Raw genomic sequence first — 22,421 nt, 5'->3', positions numbered from 1 at the left:
CCAAACTGGGAGGGGAACACAAACAAATGCCCTCAACTCTGAATCCACAGATTTTTAATTCCTTTAATTGGAAAACACGGGTCTTTAATTGCATTTCCAGCCTGATTTTCCATTTGGTGGATGAGTTTGGCCACAGCTTTTTTCCACTCTGAACACTCCTTGGCCCCAAACTTCTGGTGAGGTTTTTTTTTTTTAACAATTCCCAGGGGAGAGGAAATAAAATTGGAGGAAATATTGCTCACCAGTGTCTGAAATCCTAAAAAGTCCCCAACATCCCTTTTTTGTTGCTTTTCAGCCAAGGGGATGAGGATTGATGGATCTCTTCATAGCTGGATGTCATTTCCCAGCTTTTCCCTTTGCTGGTGACATCTTGGAAAAAAAACTGCAGTGGAAAGGGGAAAGGGAATTGTTGTCACCTCACCTGAGGAGAGGGAGCCAAATGCAGATGTGAGGAGAGCTGGGAAAATTCTGGGAAAGGGAATTGGGGTTGGTTTTTGTGTCCTGGCAGAAATGCCCTGCACACAGGAGAGGATGAACCTCGGTGGTTTTGGTGTTTTCCCCCCTCACCCAGGGAGGGATTTATATTTATCTGGGAGATATCTGAGGTTTATCTTTAATCTGGGAGCCCCCTTTGGCCCAGGATCCCAGAGCTGAGCCTGTGTTTAACACCAGGCTGAGACAGGTGATCCCTGGGCTGTTCCTGTGCCAGGAATTCCCAATACTGGAATTTCTGATATTGTAATTCCCAGTACTGCAAATCCCAATATTGCAAATCCCACTACTGCAAATCCCACTACTGCAATTTCTGATATTGCAATTCCCAATATTGCTATTTCTGATATTGTAATTCCCAACACTGCAAATGCCAATATTGCAATTTCTGATATTGTGATTCCCAGTATTGCAAATCTCAGTACTGCAAATCACAGTATTGCAAATCCCAGTACTGCAATTCCCAATGCTGCAATTCCCAATGCTACAAATCCCAGTACTGCAATTCCCAGTATTGCAATTCCCAGTATTGCAATTCCCAATGCTGCAAATCCCAGTGCTGCAATTCCCAACACTGCAATTCCCAGTATTGCAAATCCCAGTATTGCAATTCCCAATGCTGCAATTCCCAATATTGCAATTCCCAATACTGCAAATCCCAGTACTGCAATTCCCAATGCTGCAATTCCCAATATTGCAATTTCTGATATTGTAATTCCTAATATTGCAATTCCCAACACTGCAATTCCCAATATTGCAATTCCCAATGCTGCAATTCCCAGTACTGCAATTCCCAACGCTGCAATTCCCAACGCTGCAATTCCCAATACTGCAATTCCCAACGCTGCAATTCCCAACGCTGCAATTCCCAGTACTGCAATTCCCAGTGCTGTAATTCCCAGTACTGCAATTCCCAACACTGCAATTCCCAATACTGCAATTCCCAACGCTGCAATTCCCAGTGCTGCAATTCCCAGTACTGCAATTCCCAGTGCTGTAATTTCCAGTACTGCAATTCCCAACACTGCAATTCCCAACGCTGCAATTCCCAACACTGCAATTCCCAACACTGCAATTCCCGACACTGCAATTCCCAGTGCTGCAATTCCCAGTACTGCAATTCCCAACACTGCAATTCCCAATACTGCAATTCCCAACGCTGCAATTCCCAGTGCTGCAATTCCCAGTACTGCAATTCCCAGTGCTGTAATTCCCAGTACTGCAATTCCCAACACTGCAATTCCCAATACTGCAATTCCCAACGCTGCAATTCCCAGTGCTGCAATTCCCAGTACTGCAATTCCCAGTGCTGTAATTTCCAGTACTGCAATTCCCAACACTGCAATTCCCAACGCTGCAATTCCCAACACTGCAATTCCCAACACTGCAATTCCCAACACTGCAATTCCCGACACTGCAATTCCCAGTGCTGCAATTCCCAGTACTGCAATTCCCAACGCTGCAATTCCCAACACTGCAATTCCCAATACTGCAATTCCCAACGCTGCAATTCCCAGTGCTGCAATTCCCAGTACTGCAATTACCAGTGCTGTAATTCCCAGTACTGCAATTCCCAACACTGCAATTCCCAACGCTGCAATTCCCAACACTGCAATTCCCAACACTGCAATTCCCGACACTGCAATTCCCAGTGCTGCAGTTCCCAACACTGCAATTCCCGACACTGCAATTCCCAACACTGCAATTCCCAGTGCTGCAATTCCCAACACTGCAATTCCGGACACTGCAATTCCCAGTGCTGCAATTCCCGACACTGCAATTCCCAACACTGCAATTCCCAGTGCTGCAATTCCCAACGCTGCAATTCCCGACACTGCAATTCCCAGTACTGCAGTTCCCAGTGCTGCAATTCCCAGTACTGCAGTTCCCAGTGCTGCAATTCCCAGTGCTGCAGTTCCCAGTGCTGCAATTCCCAGTGCTGCAGTTCCCAACACTGCAATTCCCAACGCTGCAATTCCCGACACTGCAATTCCCGACACTGCAATTCCCAGTGCTGCAATTCCCAACGCTGCAATTCCCAACACTGCAATTCCCAGTGCTGCAATTCCCAACGCTGCAATTCCCAACACTGCAATTCCCAACGCTGCAATTCCCGACACTGCAATTCCCGACACTGCAATTCCCAGTGCTGCAATTCCCAACGCTGCAATTCCCAACACTGCAATTCCCAGTGCTGCAATTCCCAGCGCTGCAATTCCCAGTGCTGCAATTCCCAACGCTGCAATTCCCAGCGCTGCAGTTCCCAGTGCTGCAATTCCCAGTGCTGCAATTCCCAGTGCTGCAATTCCCAACGCTGCAATTCCCAGCGCTGCAATTCCCAGTGCTGCAGCTCCCCGGACCGCTCCCTGCCCTCTCCAGCTGCCCGGCTCCCGCTGCCGCTCCTGCCTGTCCTGTGTCCCCCAGCCCATCCCGGGGCTCCGCTGTTGTGCAACGCTCCTCCCCGAACATTGGCCAATATTCCCAGGGCAGGGCAGCTCCCCAGCCTTTCCTACTCCTTTTTTCCTTTATAACTTGTTGGGGTTTTTTTCCTTCTTCTAGCTCATTCCAGCAGAGGAGCACTTTGGATTTCTCGCAGCTTTTTTTCCTTTTTTTTTTTTGTTTCCCTCTGGTTACTGGCCTGCTGCCAGCGCCTCTCAGGGCCAAAGTTTTATCTATAGGGATATATTTTTCAAACCAGCTGCACACACAGAGAGAATCCCCGCAGCTCGGCGGAGGGAGAGCAGCAGGAGCCGCTCCTCGGGCTGCGGCTGTCAGGATGGATTTATGGCTTTAAGAGGAGCCAGGAGGGGCAGGAAGGAGGATCGGGATCGCCCGCAGGAGCCGCAGCTCGCAGCGCACGGGATCGCCAGGATGGCAGCGGCACCATGAGCGACCCCCGGCCCCGGATCTGCCCTCACAGAGCCCAGCCCGCGGATCGGAGCTGCCTTAAACCCGGCACCAGGCTTTGCTATGCTGGCCAAGGCTCTGCTTGCCCTCGGGCTGTGGCTGCAGCTCGCTGCGGGACAGGACACACCTGAGCCAGGTGAGCGCCTGGGGGAGCATAGCCGTTCCTCTGCTGCTTCCTTTTTATTTTAAACCTTTTTTTTTAAACCTGCTTTAGGTGTTTGGCTGTACTTTGTATACAGGAAACAAACCTGTCTGCAGTTGCTGCTTAGAAAGAGGTTTTGTGGTGGTTTTTTCCCAGTGGGGAAGAGGAAATTGTTGCAGAAATGTGCAGGGTTGGGAGCAATCATGTGGAAAAGTCCTCGTGGACTTGAGGACAAGCTCTGGGGGAAGGCAAGGCAGAGATTAGCACCGTGTTCTGCTGCTAATCTCTGAAATTCAATCAGCTCTACTCTGCTCCCTACCTCTTGGGCACTGCTGGGATGGAAATGGGTCAGTGTGCAGGCAGGGATGGGTCTCATCCCTGGGCAGGGACCATCCCAGTGCTGCTGGATCTGCTCCGTTCAGGGTGTGCTGCCCTGGAGCAGCTCCTGTGGCTGGGCTTGGTTTCACTGCAGTCAGGTGGGAAAAAAGAGGGAAAACTTCGTGTGTGCCTGGCCAGGAGCTGCTGAGACAGAGCAGCCCTGGCTGGGCTGGGTGCACAGGGAGGCTCAGATCCCTCCCAGGGGGCTGGGGTCTGTTCCTTGGTGTGCCAGGTGAGTTCTGTCCCTCTGGTTCTGTCCCTTGGTGTGCCAGGGTGGCTTCTGTCCCTCTGGTTCTGTCCCCTCAGTGTCCCAGGCTGGGCTCTGTCCCTCTGGGTTCTGTGATAACTGATAAAAGATTTGTATTAATCATAAAAGTATTGGGGATTGTATAAACCAGAATGGTTCTGTCCCTCTGGTTCTGTCCCTCAGTGTCCCAGGCTGAGTTCTGTCCCTCTGGGTTCTGTCCCTCTGGTTCTGTCCCTTGGTGTCCCAGGCTGGGTTCTGTCCCTCTGGTCTCTATCCCTCTGGGTTCTGTGATAACTGATAAAATATTTGTATTAATCATAAAAGTATTGGGGATTGTATAAACCAGAATGGTTCTGTCTCTCTATGTTCTGTCCCTCAGTGTCCCAGGCTGAGTTCTGTCCCTCTGGGTTCTGTCCCTCTGGGTTCTGTCCCTCTGGTTCTGTCCCTTGGTGTCCCAGGCTGGGTTCTGTCCCTCTGGTCTATATCCCTCTGGGTTCTGTGATAACTGATAAAAGATTTGTGTTAATCATAAAAGTATTGAGGTTTGTATAAACCAGAATAGTTCTGTCCCTCTGGGCTCTGTCTCTTGTTGTTCCAGGCTGAGTTCTGTCTCTCTGGGTTCTGTCCCTTGGTGTCCCAGGCTGAGTTTTATCCCCCTGGGCTCTGTCCCAGGGTTCTGTCCCAGCAATGGAGCTGCAGCTCCTGCCATTGTCCCAGCACCCTACATCCACCCAGGCAGCAGCAATTCCCATTGTCCTGCCACCCTGCTGCCCTGGGAGCTGTGGCATTTCCCAGCCCAGGCTCTGAACAATGCTCAGACCTTGAGGGTGTGTGATAGAGCCAGTGCTGGCATTCCAGAGGCAGAGTTTGGGGTGAGCTGTTAGGGATGACTGGATTGTTCTGGACAGTGGATTTTGGATTGTTCTGGAAAATGGGCACTGGATTGTCCTGGACAATGGATTTTGGATTGTTCTGGAAAATGGGCACTGGATTGTCCTGGACAATGGATTTTGGATTGTTCTGGACAATGGGCACTGGATTGTCCTGGACATGGATTTTGGATTCCTGCACGAAGTCAAGGCAGACCATGACCAATTCCCTCCTTCCCTCCTTGGGTCCAGATTCAGATCTCAGCTGCACCCGTGTGAAGTGCAGCCTTTTGATGGTTTGGGCTTGGATAAATGGAATTTGGTTGTTGTTTCCTGGGCTGGCATCAGCAGAAAATGATGGGGATGTTGCTGTTGTGATTGAAAACCAAAAACATGGCCCCTCCATGCAGACTTTGTGGGAGACCTGCCCTTGCTGACCTCTGAAGCACTGGCACAATTCCATGAGCCCAGAACTGTTGATAAAACAGCAGAGAGGGTGAAACTCATGGAAGGATCATGAGAGATGCAGCACAGCTCCCCTCCTGCTGGGATTTGTCTGCAGGGCCATTTCCCAGCCTGGAGGAGCTGGAACCTCTAATGGCTTTTAATTATTTTGGAGGATGTCATCCCTTCACCACAGTGACCTCCCCATCTCCCACGGGCTCCTGGCATGGTTGGAGGTGTCAAACCCCTCCTGGGTGTCTTGGGGGTGAATTCTGTGCCAGGCAGAGGTGCTGCCTGTCCCCTCCTGCCTCTCACTGTGCTCCAGAGGGGCCGCAGGCAAGCTCAGCCCGTGCTCCTCTTACTGCACAACTTTCCTCCCTGCGAGGCCAAGCAGTGAGAGGAGACAAACATGGGATGTCAAAGGCAGTTAACCCAGACAGGAGATGATCCTGCTTGGCTGTGAGGGAGCCCCAGCAGCTCCAGGCTGTGCAAATCAAGCGAGTTCAGCTCCAGCTGCGGGCGTGGGGAGCTCCGTGAGCGGATGTCTGCTCTCAGCATCTGGCCAGCTGTTCTCCTGCTGGAAAAGCCAGCAGTGTTTCCATAGTGACATCCTGCTCCCCACATCAAACCCTCCAAAACACTCCTGGGCCCGCTGCAGTGACCAGGCAGCAGGCAGGGATCTCAGCAGGACTCATGTCACTGACAGCAGTTATCCCAACACCCAGGGAGCTGCTGGGTGCCCCTTTCCTTCCCACCCTCCCCAAAAACTGAGAAATCCTCCCTGGCACCTGGCCAGAGCTGTGTGCACTGAGCAAAGTGCCTGAGAGCAGCAGCTGCTGGCGTCAGCAGGGATTTGCTGGTCACAAACTGCACCTCTGGCACGGATGGCTGTTTGTGCTGGAGGCAGGACAAGGAGGAAAATTGAAATTTGAATTGAAAGGCTGGACCTGCAGTGTCTGCTCTCTGAGCCTTGGGCACTCCTGATGGGGGCACAGCCTTTGTCTTGAGTTTTATTTAATGGATTCTTTCTGTTGAATAGGAGGAATTAGTTTCCATCTCGTGCAGGGCTGAGTGTTACAGATGGGATGGCTGAATGAAGGAGAAGCTTTCTGCTCCACACACAGAGGGTCTCAACCCCAAAACACAGCCCTGCCCACCAGTTTTGTTAACCAGTTATTAACCAAGAACCCTCTGGTGTCACACTGGGGCTCTCCCTGATTAACACAGCAATGGGTGATGGGGAAAACCAGTTTAAGGGATGTGAGGGGGATGCCCCAGAGCTGCAGGGAACAAAAAAAGGACACAGGTGTAAATCCCCAAACCTCTGTTCTTTTGGGGTTTCACACAGAAGAACACAGCTGTGACTCCCCAAACCTTTGTTCTTTTGGGGTTTCACATGAAGGGACACAGCTGTGACTCCCCAAACCTTTATTCTTTTGGGGTTTCACACAGCTGTGACTCCCTTTGTTCTTTTGGGGTTTCACATGAAGGGACACAGCTGTGACTCCCCAAACCTTTGTTCTTTTGGGGTTTCACACAGAAGGACACAGCTGTGACTCCCCAAACCTTTATTCTTTTGGGGTTTCACACAGCTGTGACTCCCTTTGTTCTTTTGGGGTTTCACACAGAAGGACACAGCTGTGACTCCCCAAACCTTTGTTCTTTTGGGGTTTCACACAGAAGGACACAGCTGTGATTCCCGCTGTTCTTTTGGGGTTTCACATGAAAGGACATGGTTGTGACTCCCCAAACCTTCATTCTTTTGGGGTTTCACATGAAGGGACACAGCTGTGACTCCCCTCTGTTCTTTTGGGGTTTCACATGAAGGGACACAGCTGTGACTCCCCTTTGCTCCCTGCTGTTCCACACTGCAGCTCACCCAGCTGTCCCCATGCAGGTAGCTCTGGCAGGAGTGGGATTTCTGCAGAGGGATTGCTGCTCCCTCCCAGAGCTGGTGCCCATGTCCCTGCTGTTCCCTGCTGCAGGAATGTCCTTTGGCCATTGATCCCTGCCCTGCCAGGGCCAGACACTTTCCCTGCTGCTCCTTGCAACATTTGGGAAGCGAGGGGAGAGGAGCAGAGGGGAAGAACATCCCTGCCTTGCCAAGATCTCCCTGTGTCCTGCCAGCCAAACCAGAGGCTTGGGCTCCTTCCAGCAGAGAGGAGAGCTCAGAGCTGTGGTTTGCCTTGGTTTAGCCAAGCCCAAAGCCCTGCTGGAATGTCTCTGGGATTTCTGGGATTTTGGGGTCACAGTCCAGCTCTGCTGGGTGATGTGCTGATTCCTGGAGCTCACTTTCGTTTTCTGAGCTCCAGGGAGTGGCTGTGCCTGGGGCTGAGCTGGGCTGGGTCACACAGAGCTGGCTGGGATCCAGCTGGGTGCAGGATCTCTGCAGGCTGGACACACAATCAGGGAATGGTTAGGGTTGGGAGGGACATTAAATCCTTAAATCCCATCTCATTCCACCCCCTGCCATGGGATTTTCCAACATCCCAGGCTGCTCCCAGCCCTGTCCAGCCTGACCTGGGACATTTCCAGGGATCCAGGGGCAGCCACCTGCCTCACACAATTTCTTCCCATGTCCCATTTCAGTCTCCCCAGTTTGAAGCCACCCCCTCACCCTGTCACTTGAACTTTCTCCATCACCTCTGCCTGATCTCTGCTGTCATTCCAGGAGATCTTTGTGCTGTTCCAGGGATTTGGCACAGGGTAACCAAGCTCTCCCATGCAGGTTTGAGGTTCTCACCACTCCTCTGATGCTGTTCCTTTGTCTGTCCCCTGCCAGGTTCCCTGCCATCCATCTCCAACACCAAGGGTGACCTCCTGCTCCTGCTGGACAGCTCTGCCAGTGTCTCCCACTATGAATTCTCCAAGGTCAAGGAGTTCATGTGGGACCTTTTACACCCTTTCACCTTTGGCCCTGGGGATATCCAGACCAGCATCATCCACATCAGCACCACCCCCACCATGGAGTTCCCGTTTGACCAGTACCAGACCAGTGGCAGCCTGAGAGAAGCCATCAGGTGTGAGAGTTTTTGTTGGGGGGGATGGTTATGGGTAAATTTAGGTGTTTTTTTTAATAAGTTGAAGTTTGTAGTTTATTGTAAAAAGTGTAAGTATACAAGGTCTTGTTAAGAGCTGCTAGCTGCAGCTTAAAGCAAAACAAAAAAAAAAGTAAAAATTTTTTAAAAAGTAAGAAAAAAAAGCAATTTCCCCATTTACAATACAATAACTTTTTTTAAATGTTAAATATTCTAATTTCCACTAACCAATCTAACACAAAATACAAATTTTATAACATTTACATGCAGCCTATAAAAATCATTGCATTACTATAATGTGTTACACTTCAAACCTTAAAAACTACTCTTTAAACTCTTTCTGCCAAGCTAGCAAATTCTTCTGTAACCTTTAAACCTGCTCCCCAGAAAAAAAAAAAAAAAAAAATTACTTTCAGCTAGCCCTCCTATTGTCTTCTAGTTATTTAGTAACTAAAGTTTAGTATCTCAAAAATAACTTTCATTTCAATCTCACTTATTCTAGCCTCAACCTGCTACAGGTTTGGAAAGTCCTTGCAGTACAGCACAAAGCTGGCTGAAAAGATTTTGGGGCTTTGCTGCAGAGGTTCCAAAGATAGTTTATTTCTCTGAAGGCTTTCCACATGCAAAATCAAATTACATAGTAGAACAAAGGGTTTTTATAGATTTATATTTTATAAATTTTATAGCTTTCTAGAGGATTGAGTTTTTAACCAATAAAACTACAAGTTACAAAACTCTCCAATTACTTTAAAATTCTAAGTGAGGAAAAAACCAATCATTTAACAACGTTAAAAATCAACAGGAATCCTAAAATATAGCAGAGATTTTGATAAGGAAAGAAGGGGCATCTCTCTGAAAGGTTTCTTTGTCTTCAGGGGATTCAATCCCAGGGGCCTTTCTCAGGGGGGGTTTAGCATCATCTATATCTTATAACTTCTACATGTCCAAAATCTTTTGCTGAGCACTCATATTGATAAAGTTCTCCCAATTTCCAACACTCAGGGGGGGTTTAGCATCATCTACATCTTATAACTTCTTATAACATCTTATAACATGCCCAAAATCTTTTGCTGAGTCCTCATATTGATAAAGTTCTCTAAATTTCCAGTGCTCAGGGGGATTCAATCCCAGGGGCCTTTCTCAGGGGGGGTTTAGCATCATCTACATCTTACAATTTTTACATGCCCAAAATCTATTGCTGTGCACTCATACTGATAAAGTTCTGCCAATTTCCAATGCTCAGGGGGAGGTTTAACATCATCTACATCTCATAACTTCTACATGCCCAAAATCTTTTGCTGAGCACTCATATTGATAAAGTTCTCCCAATTTCCATCACTCGGGGGGGGTTTAGCATCATCTACATTTATAATTATCATTCCCAAAATCTTTTGCTGAGCACTCATATTGATAAAGTTCTCCCAATTTCCATCGCTCAGGGGGGGGTTTAGCATCATCTACATTTATAATTATCATTCCCAAGATTTTTTGCTGAGCACTCATATTGATAAAGTTCTCCCAATTTCCATCACTCGGGGGGGGGGTTTAGCATCATCTACATTTATAATTATCATTCCCAAAATCTTTTGCTGAGCACTCATATTGATAAAGTTCTCCCAACTTCCATCACTCAGGGGGGGGTTTAGCATCATCTACATTTATAATTATCATTCCCAAAATCTTTTGCTGAGCACTCATATTGATAAAGTTCTCCCAACTTCCATCACTCGGGGGGGGGGGGTTTAGCATCATCTACATTTATAATTATCATTCCCAAAATCTTTTGCTGAGCACTCATATTGATAAAGTTCTCCCAATTTCCATCACTCGGGGGGGTTTAGCATCATCTACATTTATAATTATAATTTCCAAGATCTTTTGCTGAGCACTCATATTGATAAAGTTCTCCCAATTTCCATCGCTCAGGGGCACGCGGCAGCGGATGGGCGACACCAACACGGGCCGAGCTCTGAGCTTGGCCATGGAGAAGCTGTTCAGCAGGCAGGCTGGGGCCAGGCCAGACGTGCCCAAGGTGCTGCTGTGGGTGACAGATGGCTTCTCCAGCGATGACATCTCAGAGCCCACCAGGCTGCTGAAGGACGCGGGAGTCGCCGTCTTCATCGTCAGCACCGGCCGCGGCAGCTTCCTGCAGCTCTCGGCTGCTGCCAGCAGCCCTGCTGACAAACACCTGCACTTTGTGCATGTGGATGACCTGCCCATCATCACTCAGGAGCTCAGGGGTGCCATCCTAGGTAGGGTGGGTTTGGGGTTTGGGAGAATCAGCTCGTGGGAGGCTTTGGGCGGTGGGCGGTGGTCAGGACAAATTCTTATTCTGGTCTTGAGACGTGTGGTTTATTGGGTGGAAAGGGTTCAGCTGGGAGCTGCCAGGGTAGAAAGAGAGTGGGGGTAGGGAGAATTCTAACAGATAAGAGAGATTGAAGTAAGGGAGTGAAGTAAGAGAGAGATTTTCCTGTTTATAACACAATAAATCTATGTTGGGTCAGAATTCCAAGAGGTAAGAGAGAGAAGTAAGAGAACAAAGTAAGAGAGAGATTTTCCTGTTTATAACACAATAAATCTATGTTGGGTCAGAATTCCAAGAGGTAAGAGAGGGAAGTAAGAGAACAAAGTAAGAGAGAGATTTTCCTGTTTACAACACAATAAATCTATGTTGGGTCAGAATTCCAAGAGGTAAGAGAGAGATTTTTCCCATTTGCAACACAATAAATCTTCCATGTTGGGTCAGAATTCCAAGAGGTAAGAGAAGTAAGAGAGATTTTCCCATCACAATAAATCTTCCATGTTGGGTCAGAATTGTAAGAGGTAAGAGAGAGATTTTCCTGTTTACAACACAATAAATCTTCTATGTTGGGTCAGAATTCCAAGAGGTAAGAGAGGGAAGTAAGAGAACAAAGTAAGAGAGAGATTTTCCCATTTGCAATACAATAAATCCATGTTGGGTCAGAATTGGAAGAGGTAAGAGAGAGATTTTCCCATTTGCAACACAATGAATCTTCTATGTTGGGTCAGAATTCCAAGAGGTAAGAGAGAGATTTTCCTGTTTACTACACAATAAATCTATGTTGGGTCAGAATTCCAAGAGGTAAGAGAGGGAAGTAAGAGAACAAAGTAAGAGATTTTCCCATCACAATAAATCCTCTATGTTGGGTCAGAATTCCAAGAGGGAAGTAAGAGAACAAAGTGAGAGAGATTTTCCTGTTTACAATACAATAAATCTTCCATGTTGGGTCAGAATTCCAAGAGGGAAGAGAGAGAAGTAAGAGAACAAAGTAAGAGAGAGATTTTCCCATCACAATAAATTTTTCATGTTGAGTCAGAATTCTAAGAAGTAAGAGAGGGAACTAAGAGAACAAAGTAAGAGAGATTTTCCCATTTACAACACAATAAATCTTCTATGTTGGGTCAACTGTTCAGCTGACCCTAAACATTATTAAAATAAAAAGTAACCAAAATTCTACCTTAACACCAGTTCATGAATAGTATTCAATGCTCTGTAAAGTTAACTAAAAAAGTAAAAAAAACCTGGCTAACAACATAAAACCCCCCAATCTAAGCTACTGGACAAGCAAAAAAACATTACCACTCAAATAAAAAAATTGCCTGTAAAAGTAATACTCATGTCTCCAAAAATAAAACTAATGAGGGGCACCAAAACAACAAAAGAGTAAATAAACTACACAAACAGGGTGGTCTGGGACAAATATTTTCACTTGGAATATTTAACTGAGTGGGACAAATTCCCTTAGGTGAGCTGAACTTGTGTTTATGAGGAACTCAGGCAGCAAAATATCTGAATTCCTTAAAAGCCCACAAGTCTTTGGAGTGAGTCATGCAGGTCAGGCACAAGGCAGGAGCAGGGAAATGCCCCCACCTGCACAGGCTGTTAACAAAAAGTTTCCCAAACAGAAATATTTCCCCTCTGCTGATGGTGGATTGAGCCCCTTGAGTTGATTTTTTTACACTCAGGGTGATTTTATTTATTTTTTCCCCTCTCAAACATTGTCTCTGTGGCAGCTGATGGAGGAACATCAACACATCCAAAATGGGATTTGTGTCCCTGGCAAGGATTTGGTTCAACTCTTGTCTAGGACAGATCTGACTCCCTAAATTCACCAGCAAAGCTGAGACCAACTCCTGCAGTTCTTCTCTTACAAAACACAGTTAAGGTGCCTGCTGGCAGCACTGAGACTGTGGGAAAGGAATGTTTTTATTCCATAAATCCCTGTCCCAGCATGTTCCACATCCACCAGAGCCATGGCCTGGCTTGGCCAGCAGAAGCTTTGGGAGAACAGCCCAAGTTTGGGAGAACACCTCAAATTTGGGAGAACAGCCCAAGTTTAGGAGAACAGCTTGAATTTGGGAGAACAGCTCGAATTTGGGAGAACAGCCCAAGTTTGGGAGAACACCTCAAATTTGGGAGAACAGCTCAAATTTGGGAGAACAGCCCCAGTGCTGCTCTGTCTGTGGAGGGCTGCAGGACAGGACTGGGGATGGCTGGGTGTGTTCAGTGCCTGGTTTTTTTTTTTTGGTTTTTTGTTTCATTTTTTGGGGTTTTTTTTGTTTGTTGTTTTTTTGGTGTTTTTTAATTTCTTTGTTTTGTTTGGTTTGGGTTTTTTTGTTTGTTTGTTTGTTTGGGGGTTTTGTTTGTTTATTTGTTTGGGTTTTTTTTTTTTTGTTTTTGGGTTTTTGTTGTTGTTTTTTTTTGTCCACTGCCTGTTTTTCCCCTTGGCCCTTGGAGTAAATCTGCAGCAGGCAGCTCCAGCCAGCCTGGCAGTGGCACAGCTGGCACAGCTGGATCCTGGCAGGCAGGGAAGGCTCTCAGGCTGTGCAGGAGCTCAGGCTCTTTCTGTTACATCTCAGATGTGCCCAAAATGTGGCACTTGGAGCTCTGCTCCTGGAGAAGAACCCCCCAGTATTGTGAAACCAGGACATTCCTCTGAGCTGACATCAGGCCCTGTGCCTGCAGCCTCTTGCTCTGAGCTCAGCTCAGCTGGGCTCAGTTCCAGCCCTGGCATCAAGCTTTGCCCCCAAGCATCACCAGCCCCACCTGGGATCAGGACAAGGCATTTCTGACCCCAAACAAGGTCCTGCTGACTCCTGCTGCAGATCTCCTCCTGTGCTGCACATTTCTGATTTTTGGGATGCTGGATGTATAACCTGGATTCAGGATGCACCAGAAAATAAATAAGCTCTGATGGTCTCACTGGAACTGAGCCTAAGCACAGGGGATGATCTCAGACCACCCTGGAGATGGAGAAGTGTTGTCCTCAGAACTTTCCCCACTCCTACCAAAGCAGGGGAATTGGAAAAGTGATTTATCCCAAATTCCATCTTCAGCTTCCCAGCCCCAGATCAGGACAGGTTTTCCTGCCTGGCTGCATTTCTCACCCTCCCCATGAAACCTGCAGCATTCCTGCAAGTCTGATCCTGCTCCCTGCAGAGCCCAGAGATGCCAGCAAAGTGCTGGGTGGTTTTTGGAGTCCCCAAAAGGCAGGAGTGGGGGGAAGTGTCACCAGCTGAGTGTCACTAGGCAGGACTGGCTGGGCCCAGGACAGGATATTTAACTTTTTGCTTCCCTCTGGGAGCAGAGGGGCTGGGAGACACTTTGGACATTGATTTTCTGTGGTTTATTACCCTCTTTATATGCTGAAGGCATCTGGGCTCTGGCAAAAGGGGCAGAGCTGTTTGCTGGGAGCTTTGATCTCTTTATTCACACTGTCCCTGCCTCCCAGCTCACTTATTTCCATTCCCTGAGCTTTTGGCAGCATTTTTGGCAGGACTGAGGCTTTTCCTGTGCTCCCTGTTCCTTCATGGCTTGGCTGCTGCTGTTTGTGGGGCTCACAGGAGGGTGCAGTGCCCCAGGACCCAGAGAGGGTGGAGTGCTGCTGGCTGGGATGGGATGGGATGGGATGGAATGGGATGGGCACAGAGCAGAGAAATGTTCCTGCCTGCCTGGGAGAGCCAGGGAACAGCTCAGAGGAAAAAGTGAGGCTGTTTCATTTGGTACAGGGAAGCTGGCAGAGCCTTGGAGGAGGAGGAGGAGGAGACCTGATCCTCCCCTGGCTAAAGGACAAGTCTGGGAGTGCAAAGCAACCCCATCCTGCAGGTTTGGGAGGAATTTTGTGCCTCCCTTCACCCCTGTGCACTGGGGAGCCAGTGAGAACTACCTGGAGTGTGTCTGAGCACGAGCTGGAAGGTTCTTTTATAAGGATTTAGAAATATTCTTTTATAAGGATTTAGAAAGATTTTTTTAATAAGGATTTAGGAGCACTTCAAGGCTCAGGGTGCCCTTAAAAACCCTTTAAAAACAGAAAAGCACCTCCATGTCTTCCTATGTCACTTCCCTGAGTTAGAAACAAAGTGCTGAGTGTTTCTGCCCCTCTGGAAGAGCAGGGAGCAGCAGAATTCTGCCCAAATTTGGCTCAGAAGGCCACGCCTGTCAGAAGGGTCAAGCAGCAGAGGGAGCTGGGGGAGCTGCCCAGCATCACAAGAGGTATTTGTGTTTGGCATTTGGGGGCTGGAAATCAAAGAGAAGGCTCTGTGCAGGGGCAGGGAGAGGTGAGGTGGCACAAGAGGGCTCAGAGTGCTGAATGTCACCAAACAAGGGAGCTCTGTGCAGGCAGTGACCTCAGCTGGGCTGAGGCCAGATGAGCAGCTCTGCTGGGCAGTGCCAGTGCTGCCTCTTCTGCCTGCAAAGGGGGCACTGGCAGAGCAGGGAGGAATGGGGGAATAGTGGAGAAATGGAGATGGAGAGATGGGGAAATGGAGAAATAATGGGGAAATGGAGGAATGGAAATAGAGAAATGGAGAAATTGAATTCTCCACCCTCTGGGCTGCTTCCCAGCATGAATGTGGTGCTTTGGTGATTCCAGGGAGTCACACCTGGGTGATTCCAGGTATTCCCACCCACAAGGGCTGGGACTGCAGCTGTGCCACACTCTGGGGGTTGCTGATTCCTGATTCCTGATTCCTAATTCCTGGTTGCTGGTTACTAATTCCTGATTGCTGATTCCTGATTGCCGATTCCTGGTTCTTGATTCCTAATTGCTGATTCCTGGTTCCTAATTCCTAATTCCTGATTGCTGATTCCTAATTCCTGGTTCCTAATTCCTGGTTGCTGGTTCTTAATTCCTAATTCCTGATTGCTGATTCCTAATTCCTGGTTGCTGGTTCCTAATTCCTGATTGCAGATTGCTGATTCCTAATTCCTGGTTTCTGATTCCTGATTCCTAATTCCTGGTTCCTGGTTGCTGATTCCTGATTGCTGATTCCTGGTTCCTGATTCCTAATTCCTGATTGCTAATCCCTGGTTCCTGATTCCTGATTGATTGCTAATTTCTGATTTCTGATTGCTGATTGATTGCTAATTCCTGATTTCTGATTCCTGGTTCCCGATTGCTGAATCCTAATTCCTAATTCCTGGTTCCTAATTCCTAACTCCTGATTCCTGATTCCTGGTTCCTGATTGCTGGTTCCTGGTTCCTGGTTCCTAATTCCTGGTTCCTGATTGCTGATTCCTAACTCCTGACTCCTGGTTCCTGGTTGCTGATTGCTGATTGCTGATTCCTGATTGCTGATTCCTGACTCCTGGTTGCTGATTGCTGCTCCTGGCCTCTGTCCCTGTCCCAGATGTGCTCCAGGCCAGCCGGCTCCACGCCACCGATGTCACCTCCAGCAGTTTCCGCCTGCTGTGGCCGCAGCTGCTGTCCCAGGACACTGGCTACTACAGCCTGGAGTATGGCCCGAGGGCTGACCCAGCAGGGAGGAGGACACAGCAGCTCTCTGGGGCTCTCACCAGCCTCGTGCTCAGCGACCTCACACCACAAACCACCTACGAGGTGCTTCTGGTTCCTGAGTCCAACGTGCACTACTTCCCCCCCCAGAGCATCAGCGTCACCACTCTGCCAGGTAAAGTGGGAACAGCCCCTCCTGGGGACAGGGACACGCTCCCCGTCCCACCTGAGGCTGCAGGTGGAGATGGAGGATGCTGGAATGACCTAAGGGAAATCTCTGTTGGAGAGGGGAAGAGCTCAGAGCAGAAAATAACTCAAAAAGGAACTGCAAAAAAGGTGGCAAGCTGCAAAACAGGGGGTGGTAAAGTCAAGGTGGACTTGTGCACAATTTTAATTTTCTGCTTGCAAGAACAGTTCTGGCTGAGTTGTTCTGCCCAGGTAGAGAAACATTTTCCTTTGGGCTGGGCTGAATGTCAACATCTGCTTGCTGGGTTGATTTTAATCCCACACCCTTGAATCCCAATATGATGCAGGTTAACAATGCACATTAAATCCTCACTCAGATCTCTTTGCACTGTTTCCAGAGGAAATCAGCCCAGTCCAGGTTCTCATCTCAGAGTCTGGGCCCCGCAGCTTCCATGTCAGCTGGGCTCCTGTGCTGGACAGCGTGGCCAGCTACCAGGTGCTCTATGGGCCACTGCCAGGGAACTCAGTGCAGGTGCTGCAGGTGGATGGGAGGCACAACAGCACCCTGGTGGAGCACCTGGCACCCAACACCACCTACCTGGTGACAGTGACAGCCATCTACAGATCTGGCAAGGAGAGGTCCCTGTCAGCCAAGGCCTGCACCCAGGAAGGTGAGCACAAGGAGTGCCTGCAGTGTGACTGTGTGTGTAATTCTGGGTCTGATTCTGAGTGTGATTCTGGGATTCTGGGTGTCATTCTGTGTCATTCTGTGACTGTGTGTGATTCTGGGTGTGAGTCTGTGATTCTCTGTGTCATTCTGTGTCCTTCTGTGTGTGATTCTGCGTAATTCTGTGTGATTCTGTGTGTGATTCTCTGCTTGTGTATGTGATTCCATGTGATTCTGTCTGTAATTCTTTGTGATTCCATGTGTGATCCTGTGTGATTCTGTGTGATCCTGTCATTCCATGTGTGACTCTGTGATTGTGTTTGATTCTGTATGATCCTGTGTGTGATCCTGTGTGATTTGGTATAATCCTGTGTAATTCTGTGTGACCCTCTCTGATTCTTTATGATCCTGTGTGATCCTGTGTGTGATCCTGTATAATCCTGTGTGATTCTGTATAATCCTGTGTGATTCTGTGTGTGATACTGTGTTATTCTTTGTCTGATCCTGTCTGATCCTGTGTAATTGTGTATGACCCTCTGTGATCCTGTGTTATTCTGTGTGTAATTCTGTATGACCCTGTGTGATTTCATGTGTCATTCCATGTGTGATCCTGTGTAATTCTGTATGACCCTGTGTGATTCCATGTGTGACCCTGTGTGACCCTGTGTGATCCTGTGTGACTCTGTGTGACCCTGTGTGACCCTGTGTGATCCTGTGTGACCCTCTGTGATCCTCTGTGATCCTGTATGACCCTGTGTGATTCCATGTGTGACCCTGTGTGATCCTGTGTGACCCTGTGTGATTCCTGTGTCACCCTGTGTGACCCTGTGTGACCCTGTGTGATCCTGTATGACCCTGTGTAACCCTGTGTGATTCCTGTGTCACCCTGTGTGACCCTGTGTGACCCTGTGTGATCTTGTATGACCCTGTGTGATCCTGTATGACTCTATGTGATTCCTGTATGACCCTGTGTGATCCCCGTGTGACCCCATATCACCCTGTGTGACCCCCCCGCGCTCCCGCGTGTGTTCCCCCGCGTGACTCCAAGCCCCGTGTCCCCGCAGAGGGCTCTCAGGTGCCTCAGCTGCGTTTCGAGGCCGTGGGTCCCAGCACGCTGCGAGCCTGGTGGGACGCCGCCCCCGGGGCGGTGCGCGGTTACCGGCTGCGCTGCCGGCGGCGCGGGGGGCGCTCCTCGGCGCTCAGCGTGTCCCCGCGGGTGCGCAGCGTGCTGCTGGGAGAGCTGCCCCCCGGCTCCTCCGGCAGCGTCTGCGTGCAGCCCGTCTACAGCGAGCAGCGCGGCAGGAGCCTCTGCCGCACCCTGCGCCGGCCGCCAGGTGAGCACCCCAGCCAGGTGAGCATCCCCAGCTAGGTGAGCATCCCAGCCAGGTGAGCATCCCCAGCCAGGTGAGCCGAGAGCATCCCCAGCTAGGAGAGCATCCCCAGCCAGGTGAGCATCCCCAGCTAGGAGAGCATCCCAGCCAGGTGAGCATCCCCAGCCAGGTGAGCATCCCCAGCTAGGAGAGCATCCCAGCCAGGTGAGCATCCCCAGCCAGGTGAGCATCCCCAGCCAGGTGAGCATCCCAGCCAGGTGAGCAACGAGCATCCCCCACCAGGTGAGCATCCCAGCTAGGTGAGCATCCCCAGCTAGGTGAGCATCCCAGCCAGGTGAGCATCCCAGCCAGGTGAGCATCCCCAGCTAGGAGAGCATCCCCAGCCAGGTGAGCATCCCAGCCAGGTCAGCATCCCCAGCCAGGTGAGCATCCCCACCAGGTGACATCCCCAGCCAGGTGAGCATCCCCAGCCAGGTGACATCCCAGCCAGGTGAGCATCCCCAGCTAGGAGAGCATCCCCAGCCAGGTGAGCATCCCCAGTCAGGTGAGCATCCCCAGCCAGGTGAGCATCCCTGCCAGGTGAGCATCCCCAGTCAGGTGAGCATCCCAGCCAGGTGAGCATCCCCAGCCAGGTGACATCCCAGCCAGGTGAGCATCCCAGCCAGGTGAGCATCCCCAGCTAGGTGAGCATCCCCAGCCAGGTGAGCATCCCTGCCAGGTGAGCATCCCCAGCCAGGTGACATCCCCAGCCAGGTGAGCATCCCAGCCAGGTGAGCATCCCCAGCCAGGTGACATCCCAGCCAGGTGAGCATCCCAGCCAGGTGAGCATCCCCAGCTAGGTGAGCATCCCCAGCCAGGTGACATCCCAGCCAGGTGAGCATCCCAGCCAGGTGAGCAACGAGCATCCCCCACCAGGTGAGCATCCCCAGCTAGGTGAGCATCCCAGCCAGGTGAGCATCCCCAGCCAGGTGAGCATCCCAGCCAGGTGAGCATCCCCAGCTAGGAGAGCATCCCCAGCCAGGTGAGCATCCCAGCCAGGTGAGCATCCCCAGCTAGGAGAGCATCCCCAGCCAGGTGAGCATCCCTGCCAGGTGAGCATCCCCAGCCAGGTGAGCATCCCCACCAGGTGACATCCCCAGCCAGGTGAGCATCCCCAGCTAGGTGAGCATCCCCAGCCAGGTGACATCCCCAGCCAGGTGAGCATCCCCGCCAGGTGACATCCCAGCCAGGTGAGCATCCCAGCCAGGTGAGCACCCCCAGCCAGGTGAGCATCCCAGCCAGGTGAGCATCCCTGCCAGGTGAGCATCCCCAGCCAGGTGACATCCCAGCCAGGTGAGCATCCTCAGCCAGGTGAGCATCCCTGCCAGGTGAGCATCCCCAGCCAGGTGAGCATCCCCAGCCAGGTGAGCATCCCAGCCAGGTGAGCATCCCCAGCCAGGTGAGCATCCCAGCCAGGTGAGCATCCCCGCCAGGTGACATCCCAGCCAGGTGAGCATCCCAGCCAGGTGAGCACCCCCAGCCAGGTGAGCATCCCCACCAGGTGAGCATCCCCGCCAGGTGAGCAATGAGCATCCCCCACCAGGTGAGTTGTGAGCATCCCCCACCAGGTGAGCACCCCCCGCCAGGTGTGACAGGACACTCCAAGCTGGGGCTGAGCAGAGCTGGCTCTTGCCCCGTTTGCAGGCATTGGACTCCTCCTAGTGGAGCTGGCTGCACACAGGTGTGCACAGGGGCAGCGCTGCAGCTCCTCTGGATAACAAACTGCTGCAGCTGCCACGGCCATGCCAGTGCTGCCTGAAAGCCTCATTTTTCCTTTGCCCTCCAGCGTGGCAGGGGACAGGTAACAATTAAAGCCAGCTACAAAAACATAACATTTCTTTCTTCCTTCTGCTGCCCAGAAACCACTTTCTGCCATGGGCATCAAAGCATCCCTGGTAGGATGGAGTAAAACTAAACAGAAGCCATGAAACTTCTCCCAGTGTGAGAGTAAAAATGTTCCCAGGGGTGGGAACTCTGGTTCAGATGTGGAGAATGTATGGCTAAAGCTGACACATTTATTTTTATTTTTATTTTTATTTTTATTTTTATTTTTATTTTTATTTTTATTTTTATTTTTATTTTTATTTTTATTTTTATTTTTATTTTCTTCCAGCTACAGAGGCTCAAGGATACAGGCACACAGAGACTGACAGACTGCAGTGAGCTGATTCCCAGCAAGGGATCTTGCTTGGACAAGGACTTGGACCAAAAGGAGGAGCCAGGGGAGGAAAGCACCTCCTCCCCCAGCCTGGGCTGTCCCTTGAGGTGTCCAAATTGTCCAGCCCAAATCCTGTCCCCTGCCAGGTTCTCCCAGAGCTCAGAGCTTGGCCTGGCTGGATGGAAGAACCAATCTGACTGAAAGATGCCAAATCTGTGCCCATTTGATATCAACAAATAACCAACCCAAGGCAAAGTGATGGATCCTCACTATTGCTTGCTTGCTGCCTGTTCTCTATTTATTAAAGGTCGATGCAGATTTATTTCTGAGCACATCCAGCACTGTTCAGTGCCCTGGCTGTTCATCCAGACAAAGATTCCACGTGGCCAAATCCATTCCTGCTGCCAGCAGCCAGGGAGCCTGGAGTGGGAGAGAGCAGGAACCCCAAAATCCTGGGAATGTTCTTCCCCAGCAGGTCCCTCCTGAGCTCAAGGAGCAGCTGAGAGCCCAAAAAAAAAAACCCAGACAAGACCATCTAAAGCACTTATTTTTGTTCTTATTCTGTGGTCCTGCCTGCATTGCTCTGGCATTCCTGCAATCCCTTTTCACCACACGGGAGTCCTGCTGTCCTCATGGAGATTAATTAGCCTGTTCTGTAACTAATTACAGGCAATCACTCTCCAGCACTATCATTCCTCTGCACTCTGAACACACACAGCACATCCCTGGTGTTTGTCTTGGGCTTCCACCCAGTGCTAAGCTCGAGCTACACTTAAAATTCAGGAGTTTTAAGGGAGAAGAGTAAATCTGATTATTTCCCTTTTGGCCCCAAGCTTGAACTTGCTGTCTCTAAGCCACTCTGGAATGGGGAGCTGAAAAAAAAAAAAAGACAAATTGATTATAAATATCTGGTGACCAAGAATATGGTCTCAAAGTTCAGGGCTTAGGGCTGTAAAAAAATACAGATACCCCCAGCATCAGTGGGAACACCCTCCCTCAGTAACACTTACTCTATTTTAAATTTATTGCTTATTTGTCCTACGTGTGAAACTCGTTTTTGAAGCTGTGCTGTTTGTTGGAGGGCCCCATGCAGCCTCACAAACCCTTCTTAAAACAGCTCAAACCAGCTCCTTTCAGAGCTGAGAAGAACTTTTCTCCCTGACTTTGTCTCCTGAGAGCTCAATCCTTCATTTCCACTTTTCTGGAGCATTTTCCTTGGAGAGAGGGATGGAAGGGAGGTGAGTCATTCATTAACTCTATAAAGAGATTTTTCACCTTTTTTGTGTCCTCCCTTGGAATGTGCATTTGTGACTGATTAATCTCAGTGCAGGAGGGATGACAAAGCCCCTGGAAGTGCTCATGCAATAAGATGATTTTCTTTGTTCTTGCTGTAGGACAGAAGTTAAGTTTGCACAACTCCCTGCATAGTTTATCAATACATTAACTTGTCATCCCCCCACTTGTAACACACCCTTCTGAAGACAATTAAATATAAATACAAGAGCTACTGAATGGTTCCTTTGTGCTTGATGTGGGTTTTGTTCCAGGGGTTGGAAAATCTGCCATTCACAGAATCATAAAAATTGGGAAAAGCTGAGATCACCACGTTAAATCATCATTTTAAATGACTGGGAAACTGAGTTCTACCCATGCCTGCTTTACACAAAACTTCACCCCCATCCCTCAAAAAAATGTGTTGGAAATGTAAAAATAGAAATACATTGATAAAACCTGTAAGAATTGTTTTACAAGAGAGTCCCTGAGATTTT

The 22,421-nt window shown here is 49.5% G+C and overlaps 1 protein-coding gene across 2 annotated transcripts; it reads left to right on the top strand.

The window, feature by feature from the left end:
- Positions 1-2,966: 2,966 nt before the first annotated feature.
- VWA1 (von Willebrand factor A domain containing 1) lies at positions 2,967-22,159 on the top strand. 2 transcript variants are annotated; one of them, XM_079326388.1, is made up of 7 exons: positions 2,967-3,535; positions 8,262-8,499; positions 10,444-10,769; positions 16,168-16,446; positions 16,856-17,128; positions 18,189-18,458; positions 20,608-22,159. In XM_079326388.1, exons 1-7 carry the CDS (start codon positions 3,463-3,465, stop codon positions 20,655-20,657), a joined length of 1,509 nt encoding a protein of 502 aa, XP_079182514.1. In that variant the 5' UTR covers positions 2,967-3,462; the 3' UTR covers positions 20,658-22,159. The 2 variants fall into 2 exon arrangements, with proteins under 2 accessions (XP_079182514.1, XP_079182515.1); XM_079326389.1 differs by lacking the exon at positions 18,189-18,458 and having other exon boundaries at positions 3,350-3,535; positions 20,608-20,791.
- The last annotated feature ends 262 nt before the right edge of the window (positions 22,160-22,421 follow it).

This window comes from Erithacus rubecula (assembly GCF_903797595.1).
Source record: "Erithacus rubecula genome assembly, chromosome: 24".
In the NCBI taxonomy this organism is placed as follows: domain Eukaryota; kingdom Metazoa; phylum Chordata; class Aves; order Passeriformes; family Muscicapidae; genus Erithacus; species Erithacus rubecula.
This window is presented reverse-complemented; position numbering and strand designations above follow the sequence as displayed.